The sequence below is a fragment of the Macaca thibetana genome, chromosome 11 (assembly GCF_024542745.1).
Source record: "Macaca thibetana thibetana isolate TM-01 chromosome 11, ASM2454274v1, whole genome shotgun sequence".
Taxonomy (NCBI): Eukaryota; Metazoa; Chordata; class Mammalia; order Primates; family Cercopithecidae; genus Macaca; species Macaca thibetana.
Window position 1 is genome coordinate 128,490,777 of NC_065588.1, and position 13,328 is coordinate 128,504,104.

At 48.5% G+C, this 13,328-nt stretch overlaps 1 protein-coding gene across 8 annotated transcripts in view; it reads left to right on the top strand.

Annotated features, from left to right (window-relative positions):
- Positions 1–13,328, top strand: part of LOC126930558 (putative EP400-like protein) — a 54,016-nt gene that overhangs the window by 38,369 nt on the left and 2,319 nt on the right. For 2 of the 8 annotated variants that reach the window (XM_050747713.1, XM_050747712.1), the window contains exons 5-10: positions 2,296–2,481; positions 3,205–3,435; positions 3,526–3,603; positions 3,714–3,819; positions 6,622–6,915; positions 7,663–13,199. In XM_050747713.1, the coding sequence (XP_050603670.1) occupies positions 2,296–2,481; positions 3,205–3,224 (206 nt within the window). In that variant the 3' untranslated portion in view covers positions 3,225–3,435; positions 3,526–3,603; positions 3,714–3,819; positions 6,622–6,915; positions 7,663–13,199. Of the gene's footprint in view, positions 1–1,038; positions 1,398–2,295; positions 2,482–3,204; positions 3,436–3,525; positions 3,604–3,713; positions 3,820–6,621; positions 6,928–7,662; positions 13,200–13,328 lie in introns of those variants that run through there. The other 6 variants (XM_050747715.1, XM_050747714.1, XM_050747716.1 and 3 more) reach the window with 6 other exon arrangements.

A 13,328-nucleotide genomic window follows, 5' to 3' on the forward strand; every position in this document is an offset into this window, starting at 1 on the left:
AATCACAGGCCGTGGCATTGGCTGCCGTCACCTGCCGCTGAGGAAGGAGGTCCGTTCAGGACCATGGGCCTGGAAAGGAATGATGGGGCCAAATTGATAGTTTAGCCGTTGCCTAGATTCTAGAAATTTCCTTTTTTTTTTCTTTTGCTTGTAAAATGTAAAATCAAATCTTTTATATTGGCTGTTTTTAGGACTGGAACAACTACTGTAAAAATGATTTTTTTAAAACCTGTGCTTGAAGGGTGCAGCGGCTCAGCCTGGAATCCCAGCACTTTGGGAGGCCGAGGTGGGTGGATCACCTGAGGTCAGGAGTTCGAGACCAGACTGGCCAACATGCAGAAATGCCGTCTCTACAAAACATACAAAAATTAGCCGGATGTGGTGGCGCGTGCCTGTAATCCTAGCTACTCGGGAGGCTGAGGCACAAGGATGGCTTTGAGTGCAGGAGTCAAGGCTGCAGAGACAATGCTGTGATTGCTCCACTGCATGCCAGCCTGGGTGATGGAGTGAGCCCTTATTTCTAAAATAATAATAATGATTCAAGTGTTACTCCTTGGAGTTTTTCTGGTTGGCTTTTGTTTTACCATTTTAAGTGCACAGCTCAGTGGCATGAAGCACATTCATGTTGCTGTGCAGCCGTCACCTGCGTCCACCTCCAGAAGATTTCCAGCTTCCCAAACGGAAACGCTGCCCCCATGAAACACGCATGCCCCTCTCCTCCCCTGCGCAACCCCGCTCCGCTTGCTGTCCCATGGCTCTGAGTGCTCCAGGGACCCCATGTCAGTGGGACAGACAGGATCTGCCCTTCTGTGCCTGGCTCGTGTCACTCAGCAGAAGGTCCTCGGGGCTCATACACGCGGTGGCACGTGGCAGGATTTCCTTCCTCGCTAAGGCCGCTTTCTGTTTACCCATCATCTGTCAATGGACACTTGGGACATTATTTGGTTTGGGGAGCAGTGGACTCCCTTCTTAAGGTCACGTCTCTATTTTGCTTTGAGATACTGGGAGAGCTGGGCTTGACTTTCTTTGCATTTGCAGGAGGAATGCCCCCCACACCGCAGGCTGCACAGCTCACTGGATAGTGGCAGAGTCAGCAGCAGTACAACCCCTCCACAGGGCCTCCCGTGCAGAATGCTGCCAGCTTACACACCCCACTGCCACAGCTGCCCGGGAGGCTGTCCCCGGCCGGGGTCTGTGCTGCAGCGTCTTTGCAGGTCTCCCAGCAGCGGGCGACAGAGCCACAAGCACAGCCCCCAGTCCAGGGAAGGACCCAGCAGCCAATCGCAGCGCCGCCACCTCTCCTGCCAGGCTGGCTCTCAGCGTCACCCCCACAGGCTGTGCAGCTCGTGCTCCACCTCCCCACCCAGGGGCAGGCAGCTCCCCGGGCACCATCCCAGGTACCCAGAGGGGCTGCCCTCCAAACCCGGCACAGGCTGAGTCCTGACCCACATGGGCTGCGGTGCCAGAATATTCTTGGTGGTCTGTGCTTCTCCAGGAATCTGTGTTTCCAGTGAGTGTAAAGGACTAGATCTAACTTGTTCAATGTTTTTCCTCTACTAAGCGCTTCTGGTGAAATGGTGAGGGCCATAAGTCAGCGTTCTGGGTAAAGATTTTAGTGAAATTGAGAACTGAATGCATTAGTGACGGGTTGCTTGCTGCCCTTGAGGGTAACCAGTTGTTGCAAACACTCTGCCCCTTGTCACCTCCTCCACCCTCAGCTCCTGTGGGCAGCACCCCTTTCCATCTGCTCCGTGCAGACAAGCGGCACCCCCCAGCAAGTCACAAAGCTGCCTCTCCAGGTGCATCCAGACGTGCAGGTGTGGCTGTGGCCATGGTGCCCAGAGCCCAGAGTACAGCACCACCCGCCCCACCCCACCCCCCACCACCGAGCCCTGTGGCCATAGGAGAGCCCTTAGGACAAGATTGCAGAGCAGATCAAGCTGGTGAGAGAGCTCAGTTATCTGTGGGAGAAGTTGCTTTTGCTACAAGCTGTTTAAATTAGAAGTTGAAATGTTTCTCTATAATATGGCAGACGGTAAAGGCATCTGAAGAACTGGCCATAGCTGCTTCTCTGGTGATTCTTTGGCACCAGCCTACTCAGATTCTAGAGCAGGGGGCATCTGGGGTGCATGCACAGCGTCTGGGCACTGCAGGTCCCCCCACCAGCACCCAGTGTGGTCTGCATTGGGGACCACCAGGGCACCGTGTTCCCTCATTCAGGTCCTTAATCTGAGCCCGTGACAAAGGGGCTGGAGTCTCTGTCTTCACAGCTGATGAACTGCTCCTATCTTTCAGGAGAACCAGATGCATCAGTGCGTTGCGGAGCTGAGGAAAGCAGGTGTGTGGTCCCAGAGGCATTTGCCGAAGCTGCAGGAGGCCCCACAGCCCAAGTCCCACTGGGACTATCTGCTGGAGGAGATGCAGTGGATGGCCACAGACTTTGCCCAGGAGAGGAGGTGGAAGGTGGCCTCTGTGAAGAAGGTGGGTTGGAATAGTACTTTGTGGAAATCACATCGTGAAAGAGAATTGAAGAAGTAATTATATTATGTAAAAGAAGATTTCTAAATTTAATATGGCCAATTTAATGTTTGAGTTTTCATCACAAACTTTTTTTTTTTTTTTGGCGGAGTCTCACTCTGTCACTCAAGCTGGAGTTCAGTGGCGCAATCTCGGCTCACTACAACTTCCACCTCCCAGGCTAAATTGACTCTCCTGCCTCAGCCTCCTGAGTAGTGAGGATTACAGGCACCTGCCACCATGCCCAGCTAATTTTTTGTATTTTTAGTAGAGATGGGGTTTTGCCATGTTGGCCAGGCTGGTCTCGAACTTCTTATCTCAGGTGATCCACCTGCCTCGGCCTCCAAAATGATGGGATTACAGGCATGAGCCACCACCCCCGGCCATGTGGACAATTTCATACCAACTGGCATTTCATGTCTGGCCATGGCACAGTCTAAATTGAGAAGGATTATCTTGAATTATGTTTGCATAGAAAGCCCTGTGATAACTGTGGTTCATGTTTCATCCGGACTTTATTGCCCATTAACGTTAAGTGTCTTTGGCTGACAGTAAAGGGATATTTTCTAGGGGAATATCCATTTTACTTTTTAATTTTGAATATTATTAGAATTGTTGATTGAAGCAGTATCATGAATGAATGGATACTGAAAATGGAAATAATAGACTTTCTTTGGAATTCTCCAGAATTAAATATGTATATCTAGTAAAAACACAAGATGTTTCCATGTTACTGTGTGCATGGAGACCCTCGCAGACAACGTGGCGATTGTCTTCAGACGGTCAGAGCCGTGGCCCGGCAGCTGCAGGACAGGATGCGCAGAGAGGCCGAGACCGGGAGGGAGGAGCCGAGCGGCTGAGACGGACGGCACCTCCACTACCAGAGAAATCCAGCATTCCTGGTCTAGTACTGCGCAGGTAAACACACTTTTCCTCTACAATTTGCCTTCAAGTTTTCACTCGGGAGCTAATGATTTTATATTTTAATTCATGATTTTTTTCTTTTAGATAGTAGAAATTAAGCTGCAAATTGAATTTCAAGAGAAACAAAAAAGACATTAAATTTGAATAAATATTCAAAAAGAGGTAACCAACTCAGTTAATATTGCGTACTTATTCAAATAGTAGTCATGTTAAAGCCCACTGCCAAGGTGAACTGTCAGAATTCATTGTGCTGCTCCTGCGCTTTGTGACAGGGCATAATGAGACTGAAGTCTTGAAAACGTTATGAATTCTACCTTTGTTGGTAAAGACTCCAGCATCTTTGAAGCAGGTGCTCCGCTTGAAAATAAAAGCGACGTGGTGAGTGTTTTCTTTGTGATGTATTCAGGTGACTTGGGATTAAAAAAAAAAAAACCCTTATGGGACTTTATATTTAGAAGTTCTGTCAGTTGAAGTATGAACCTGTATCTGTTGTTGCAGTGGTAGAAGGCTGTCGCACAATGAATGATTATTGTAAAGCTGTTAATTTTGTGCACACAAATAATTGTCAAGAACTTTCTAATAAAATACAGAAATAGATTAATAGTTGCTACACACATAAAGAGAGACTCCATGGTAGAACACTTTAGGAAGCACATTTTATCTTTTTTGAACCAACATGTGTTTCCAAACATGTAAGTAATAATATCGAGCATGGTGAGAAGAGTAGATTAGAGGCTGATTCTGATCTTTGTGTTGGGATGGACTGGCATTCACAGCATTGAGCAAAATCGTCTTCAAGGACAGCGTTTAATTTTGTTGTTGACACGTCTTTTAAGAAAAAGTACTAGTTTGGGAATTTTTCACAGATACAAAAAAACTTGACCCCTAAATTTAAAATATTATTTTAAAAATAAAATGTCAGATTTATTCATTTGTCACAGAGTTTATTCTGTTGATGGTTATATTGGCTTTGGCTAATCAGAGATTTTGACATGCAGGCATCCAGCTGAAATGTGACTTGGTGCACCCCTAAGATGTGAGTTTGTGCTGTATTTAAGAAAAATAGCCAGGCGCGGTGGCTCACGCCTGTAATCCCAGCACTTTGGGAGGCCGAGGCGGGCGGATCACAAGGTCAGGAGATCGAGACCACGGTGAAACCCCGTCTCTACTAAAAATACAAAAAATTAGCCGGGCGCGGTTGTGGGCGCCTGTAGTCCCAGCTACTCGGGAGGCTGAGGCAGGAGAATGGCGTGAACCCGGGAGGCGGAGCTTGCAGTGAGCCGAGATCGCGCCACTGCACTCCAGCCTGGGTGACAGAGCGAGACTCCGTCTCAAAAAAAAAAAAAAAAAAAGAAAAATATTGGCCGGGCGCGGTGGCTCAAGCCTGTAATCCCAGCACTTTGGGAGGCTGAGGCGGGTGGATCACGAGGTCAGGAGATTGAGACCATCCTGGCTAACACGGTGAAACCCCATCTCTACTAAAAATACAAAAAACTAGCCGGGTGCAGTGGCAGGCGCCTGTAGTCCCAGCTACTCGGAGGCTGAGGCAGGAGAATGGCGTGAACCCGGGAGGCGGAGCTTGCAGTGAGCCGAGATCGCGCCGCTGCACTCCAGCCTGGGCGACAGAGGGAGACTCCGTCTCAAAAAAAAAAAAAAGAAAAAAGAAAAAGATTTTAAACATCCACTTTATATCCTTTATCTTTCAAATTTAATGGCTAAATTTAAAATACATATACTGGGTGCAGTGGCTCACACCTATAGTCTCAGTGCTTTTCTACCCATTCACTCACCCACCCACCCACTCATCTATCCATCTACCTACCTGTCTGTCCATCCATCCATCCATTCACCCACCTACCCGTCCACCTACTCATCTGTGCCTCCATTCATCCACTCACCCACCCATCCACCTATCCACCTACCAACTTGTCCATCCACCCACCCATCCACCCATTCATCTATCCATTCATCTACCCATCTGCTTGTCTATCCATCTATCCATCCACCTATCCATCTATCTACTCAGGCATTCACCCACCCACCCACCCACCCATCCATATATCCACCCATCCATATATCCACCCATCCACCCACCCACTCAGCCAGCCATCCCATCCATTCATTCATCCATTCATCCACCCATCCAGCTATCCATCTATCCATGTACTCATCTGTCCATCCATCTACCCATCCATCCACCCATCCTCTTATCTATCCATCCATCCATCCATCCATCCATTTTTAATCACTTACTCAAAGTGGAAAACCAGCACATGACCCTAGGAACTCACAGTCCTGGTGGTATCAGAAAGCAGAGGGAAGGTGCTGCAGGCACAGAGGAAGAAGTGCCTGACCCTGGGAGAATGGAGGTCATGCTGAGTCTTCAAAGCAAATAGGAAGTTCCTAGATGGTTACGGGGGAGGGAAATTCAAGGCAGCAGGAGTAGTGCACACATGCACATGACAGGGAGCAGTGCAGTGCATTCAGGAAGCTCGGGGCTGTGTGATGAGAACTCAGAACACAGGGAGAAGGCAGCACAGGCCCAGAGGATGAGGGGCTGTGCGTCAGAGAATGGTGGTAACCTCCTCAAATCCCAAGTTCCCTGAGGCCAGCCCAGGGCCAGCCTTGTGTGCACGTGTTTCTGAGGATGGCGCGTCTCTGCATGAGCTTTGTGTGTCATGTGTAAGAGTGTGTGTTGTGTCCTGTGCGTGGGAGGGAGCTGCCGGCGGCGCATTTGTAGGGGCTGAGGGCCAGTCAGGATGTGCCATTAGAAACAGGCGGCTTGGCCGGGCACAGTGGCTCACACCTGTAATCCCAGCACTTTGGGAGGCTGAGGCGGGCAGATCATGAGGTCAGGAGATCGAGACCATCCTGGCGAACACGGTGAAACCCCGTCTCTACTAAAAATTCAAAAAAATTAGCCGGGCGTGATGGCGGGTGCCTGTAGTCCCAGCTTCTAGGGAGGCTGAGGCAGGAGAATGGCGTGAACCCGGGAGGCGGCGGAGCTTGCAGTGAGCAGAGATCGCGCCACTGCACTCCAACCTGGGCGACAGAGTGAGAATCCATCTCAAAAAAAAAAAAAAAAAAAAAAGAACCACGTGGCTCCTGAAAGCAAGCCAGTGATACCAGAGATACCTGGTAGTAGCATCTATGTCTGACTAGATGTACATCTTTTGACAGTCTTTTTAAAAGCATGAATGAAGAAAGACATAAACTTCCGGATTTGCATAAGTGAGCTTGCCAACTAAGGAAACACACGAGTATTATCTGTATCTTCAGGAGCACTTGATTCGACTCCAGGAGCAGAAACTGCAGCTGCCCCCACCACCCCCACCACCGCAGACCCTGCCCGGGGCCCTGCAGCCAACCACACAAGTGCAAGTGCAGTCGCCACCCCCTACCACAGCAGAGCCCCCAGCTCACGGCTCCGGGCCCAGAGCCCTGGTGACGGGTACCATCATGGCCAACCTCCAGGTAGCCTGACTCGTAAGCGTTCAGTCATCATTCCTTTTTTTTTTTTTTTTTTTTTTTTGAGATGGAGTTTCGCTCTTGTTGCCCCAGCTGGAGTGCAATAGTGTGATCTCGGCTCACCATAACCTCTGCATCCCGGTTTTAAGCAATTCTCCTGCCTCAGCCTCCGAGTAGCTGGGATTACAGGCATGTGCCACCACGCCCAGCTAATTTTTGTATTTTTAGTAGAGACAGGGTTTCACCATGTTGGTCAGGCTGGTCTTGAACTCCTGACCTCAGGTGATCCACCTGCCTTGGCCTCCCAGAGTGTTGGGATTGCAGGCGTGAGCCACAACGTCCGGCTTTTTTTTTTTTTTTTTGAGAAGGAGTTTCACTCTTGTTGCCTGGGCTGGAGTTCAATGGCCCAATCTTAGCTCATTGCAACCTTCCCCTCATGGGTTCAAGTGATTCTCCTGTGTCAGCCTCCGCAGTAGCTGGGATTACAGGCATGCACCACCATGCCCGGCTAATTTTGTATTTTTAGTAGAGACCAGGTTTCACCATGTTGGCCAGGCTGGTCTCAAACTCCTGACCTCAGGTGATCCACCCACCTCAGCCTCCCAAAGTGCTGGGATTACAGGCCTGAGCCGCCACGCCCGGCCTCATCATGGTTTTTAATACCTGAGGTGGGTTGATGATTCCAGTCCCTGAGGAAGGATAACATGGTGTGACAGGGCAGGGCATGTGTGATTCTTGTTTCTTGTTATTTAGACTCCACCTCCCACCTGCAAGGCCCAAGACTGATGTCAGTGCTGATGTCCCAGATGGCCCAGGTTGCTCTGGCCACGCCTCCTGTGGTGTCTGTCCTGGCAGTTGCGGTGCTGTCAGCCAGGGTCACAGAGCCTCCATCAACACAACAGGATCAGTGTTGTGATAGGACAGCTGCAGAAAGCGGCAGGTAGGCAGTCAACTTCACCTCACCCAACTCGAAACAACTCACTTGAGTGAGTTGCATCAAACCTTTCTAAATTTCTCATTCTAGAAGTTGCTGAGTTGTTTTGCCACGTGTTAATTTTTTAAGATGCCTAATTAGAGCCTCATTCCTTGCACCTCCCCCTTCTAAGCAAATGGAGCAGAGACTGCAATACCCCCCAGCGAGAGCTGCTTGCCACTATTAAGGGGAGATGCAGCATGGGCGTTATTTCTCCTTTTTAAGGCAGCAGGCATTTCCTTTACTGTCATTGCCATGCAGTTTACTCCTCTGAAAAAATCAGCAGCAATGATGAGTGTGAGATGAAGCTCCTTGTCTACATGTGCTTTGTGTGTCCTGTGTGCTGTCTCTCTCCTGTCACCACAGGGGGCCAGACTGGTTGTGCAGCCTCTGCATGTGCAGCAGCTCTAAAAGCTGAAACACCACCAGCAGCAACAAGCTGTGCAGCCCTCAGCCACCCCAGGCCTGCTGCTGCACAGCAGAAGGTAAGTGGCCACTTGGCTTTGTGGGAGCTGCATCTCACACTCATCGTTCAGGCCCCTTAGGCCAGAGTGGGGCTGGACTCAGCCCCTTCCTTTTGGAGGCCGCCTGATGAGCAGAGCTGAGGAGGCTCCTGGAGGTGGGTAGGGGCCGAGTGTTAAGGAACTCAGACCCTGTAATTTTTACATATATTTGCTCTCTGGGGGAGAGCTTGCTTTGCTGTCGAGTATAATTTTTCAAAAATATTTACAATGATTTCTGTGAAAAATCACTCTGACAAGGACTTCTATTTCTGGTAATATGGTAGCTGAGAGAACCTGAAAATCTATCTCAACAAAACATCTAAAAATGCCGGATTTTCAAAAATTGCCAGGTAAAATATATAAAACCATGAATGAGTCTGCAGGATAGTGAGTTTAGAAACCAGGCGAGGGCTGAAGTCTAAGGAGGTAGGTCTGTGCTAAAGACACTCTATGACCTGGGTCCCCATGGACCCAGATGACCTAGAACTTTGAGGTGAGTTTCGGGAGCAGTCTGGAGAAGCCTTGGGCCCAGGGAGGTGCGGAACCAAATTGGAGACCCCCATATAAGGCTGGGCTCACAAAGGGATACAGCAAACACTACCAGGAAATGATGAAGCGGGCAAACTACTCCTATAAGCTTCACTGCAGGAACAGTATCTCACTTGGCCATGGCTGTGGATGGAACATCTTTAAAAAGTCCCTCCTATAAATTTATGGCCCCTGGCTAGCACTCTCCACCACAGGTGTAGGGCCAAAGTTCATATTATTTACATGTTCAAAAGAACTGCAACTGTGAGTTTTAATTGCAAGCATATCTGGATCTATAGTGCCCCAGGCCTCTGCTAGAATGTACATTCTTGCAGGAGGAACCCCCAACCTAGGCCTCAAAGAATTCCAGCCAGCAGGATCCCTAGACTATAAGCTCATAGTGGAAAATCATAGCACATGCAAGAGAAGGGGCATCAGAAGTGATGGCCAAAAGAACCACACCTACAAAGACTCAGATGTTAGAATAGGAAATGCAAATATGTTTAATGTGTTTGAAGAAACAAGGAGAAGCTAAAAAGCATCAATAAGAAGCAACAGATTATCAGAGGCTAAGCAGACACTGAATGAACCAAATAGAACATCTAAAAATGAAAAATGTAATAACTGAAATTCAAAACTTAATGGAAGTAATCTTGATCCCTACCTCACACCCATAGAAAATTAACTCAATGGATCATAGACCCCAAACATAAAATTCAAACTATGAAACATAGGAAAAAAGTTTTGTGACTATAGATTAAGTAAACATTTCTTAGATATGACACCAAAATTAAGCCTATAAAAGGAAAAAATTGGCAAGTCATACTTTAATAAAATTAAACCTTTTTGCTATGTGAAAACCATTGTTTTTTTGTTGTTTTGTTTTTTTTGAGACGGAGTCTCGCTCTGTCGCCCAGGCTGGAGTGCAGTGGCGCAATCTCATCTCACTGCAAGCTCTGCCTCCCGGGTTCACGCCATTCTCCTGCCTCAGCCTCCCGTGTGGCTGGGACTACAGGCACCCGCCACCTCGCCTGGCTAATTTTTGTATTTTTAGTAGAGACGGGGTTTCACCGTGTTAGTCAGGATGGTCTCGATCTCCTGACCTCATGATCCACCCATCTCGGCCTCCCAAAGTGCTGGGATTACAGGTGTGAGCCACCGCGCCCGGCCAAAAACCATTGTTTAGAGAATGAAAAGACAAGTTACTGGGAGAAAACCTTTGCCAGTCGTGTAGCTGATTAAGGACATGTAAACAGAACATACAGAGAACTGTCAAAGCTTACTAATACAAAAACAACTTATTTTGTAAAGTGGGCAACAGATTTGAGCAGACACTACCAAAGAAGCTCTCTAGGTGGCAAATAAGCACTGTCTGGGAAATGCAAATCAAAATCACAATGAGAAACTACTGCACACCCATGAGAATGCCTTAAAGAAAAAAAAAAAAAAAAAGACAAGACCAAAACTAAGTGCTAGTGAGGGTATGGAACAACAGAAATTCTCATACCTTGTTGGTGGGACTGTAAGATAGTGGAGCCCTCTGGAATCAGTTTGGCAGTTTCTTATAAAATAAAACAATCATTTACTGTATGACCCAGCAATCCCACCCCTCATTCTTTTTTTTTTTTTTTTTTTTTTTTGAGACAGAGTCTAGCTCTGTTGCCCAGGCTGGAGTGCAGTGGCCGGATCTCAGCTCACTGCAAGCCCCGCCTCCCGGGTTCACGCCATTCTCCTGCCTCAGCCTCCCGAGTAGCTGGGAGTACAGGCGCCCGCCACCTCGCCCGGCTAATTTTTTTTGTATTTTAGTAGAGACGGGGTTTCACCGTGTTAGCCAGGATGGTCTCGATCTCCTGAACTCGTGATCCGCCCGTCTCGGCCTCCCAAAGTGCTGGGATTACAGGCTTGAGCCACCGCGCCCGGCCCCCACCCCTCATTCTTTACACCAGAGAAATGAAGACATATGTCCCAAATGATAACCAAATACTGTAACCACAATGAAAAATGCAAGTGTTCATAACAGCTTTATTCATTTACCTAAAACTGGAAGCAACCCAGACACTCTTCAACTAGCCAATGGGTAAACAAATGGCGACTCACCGATTCCATAAAACAGCACTCAGCAGGAGAGAGGGCTGGACCACTGATGCTGGGGGCAGCAGGGATAAGCCTGAAATGTCTTGTACAGAGTGAAAGAAGCCACACTTAGAAGGCTGCAGGTTTTGTTTTTATATAACATTCTGGAAAAGGCAACACTATAGCAACAGAGAAGAGATCTGTGGTCACCTGGGCCTGGGGCAGTAGAAGGACTGACTTTCAAAGGGGCAAGAGGAAATTCTGGGGGGCTGTGGAAAGATTCTGTATCTTGAGGCTGATGGTTGTTACATGGCTGTGTGCATTGATCAAAACTGAAGTATGCATCAGAAACAGCGACTTGGACTGTATGTAAATTATACTGCAGTGTTTTTGTGTTTTTGTTTTGAGACGGAGTCTTGCCCTGTTGCCCAGGCTGGAGTGTAGTGGCACGATCTCAGCTCACTGCAAGCTCTGCCTCTTGGGTTCACGTCATTCTCCTGCCTCAGCCTCCCGAGTAGCTGGGACTACAGGCGCCCACCACCATGCCCAGCTAAATTTTTTTTGTAATTTTAGTAGAGACGGGGTTTCACTGTGCTAGCCAGGGTGGTCTCAATCTCCTGACCTTGTGATCCTTCTGCCTCGGCCTCCCAAAGTGCTGGGATTACAGGCGTGAGCCACCACGCCCAGCCTATACTGCAGTTTTAAAAAACTTAATGGAGGAGTTAAACAATACATTAGGGAATTTGTTAGATGCAGAGAGATCTGGAGAAATAATAGTGGTGGCATGAGATTAGGAAACAAGACAAAGAAGACAGGCTGGCTGCAGTGCTCAGGCCTGTAACCCCAGCCCTTTGGGAGGCCAGTGTGGGTGGATTGTTTGAGCCAAGCAGTTCAAGGCCAGTCTGAGCAACATAGTGAGACCCCATCTCTGCAAAAAATAAGAAAAGAAGAGGGAGGGATGAGAAGATCTGACATTCAACTGAGTTTCAGAAGAGAATGAAAAAATAAAATATTCAAAGAGTGGATGGTTGAGAATTTTCCAGAATGGGTTTAACTTACCAGTCTAAAGACTGAAGAAATACAACAAGTCCCTAGCGGGATACAAAGATATCTGTGCCTGACACATCTGGGCAAACTGTGGCACTCAAAGCAGATGAGAAAACCATGAAAGAATCCAGGAGGAAAACAGATTTCTCACAAAGGAAAGGCGATTCCATGGACAGCTCACTTCTTACTAGGAACTGTGGAAACCAGAAGTAGCTTTAAAGTGCTGGGATTAAACTGTCTGTCAAGGATAAGAGTGAAACAAAGACAGACAAAAACTGAAAACATTTGCCACAAACAAACTCACCTTAAGAAGGCAAATGGCCCTCGATGTGGAAAGCAAAGCGCAGGGCACAGAGGGCGTGCTGGAGAGTAGGCGATGATGCTCACCGGAGGGTCCCCCCGGGGCCAAGGGAGGGGCTGGGAGCCATGCACGGTGAGACTGGAGCATGAGCCTGAGGACAGCAACAATCAGTTGACCACCCCAGGCTGCCAGAGTGTGTCTCTGCTGATCTGCCCCTCATGCTGAGCTGCACAGATGCAAAGACCTTCCAAACACAGTCACAGGACCTTAGGAACATCTCCAGAGCTTCCGTCATCATCCAGGTCTTCTCATCAGCTGCTGCCTGGTGAGGGCTCTGCCAGAGGACAGCCCTGAGTGCCGCCATCAAGGTTGAGGAGGCCACGTGCCACCCACGAAGCTGCCTGCAGGCCGGGAGGCTTCTCTTCTGGCTTTGGGCCACGTGTGAAGGAGAACCTGTCAAGCTCTGACTGGTGAAGTCTTCAGAAGAGCTCAGAGTCAAGTGGCAGAACTCCTGGTGCCATCTGCTTGATGATGGGCACGGGGTTTCCTTGGTGTTTTGATCTATAAATACAAAAAATAAGTACAGCGCTGATGCTGAATCGTCCCATGGATGGATGAACTGATTGAAAAAAAATCAAATAGCCTGACGTTGAGAGTCAGAAAGGCCAAAGGGATCGTGACCAACTCAGCATTCCACTGGAGGCTATATGATCAAACAGCAAACCGTTTATCATGAATGTAGGATGTAAGTGAAACTCATGACTGCGTCTGCTGCCAGATTTGCTGAGGGCGGTCACTCCCTGGCTCAGGACTCCTTGAAGTTATCTACCGGGAAATCTAGCACCTATTGTTCGAGCCTGCTGTGAACCAAACGGGCAGACTGCCAATTACCTGACAATCATCCCTTCCTTTCTCACTGTCTCTTTTACCAATCAATACGGAGGGCTGTGTAAAGCTCAGGGCCCTTGTCCACTAGAGGCAAGGTGCCCCCGAC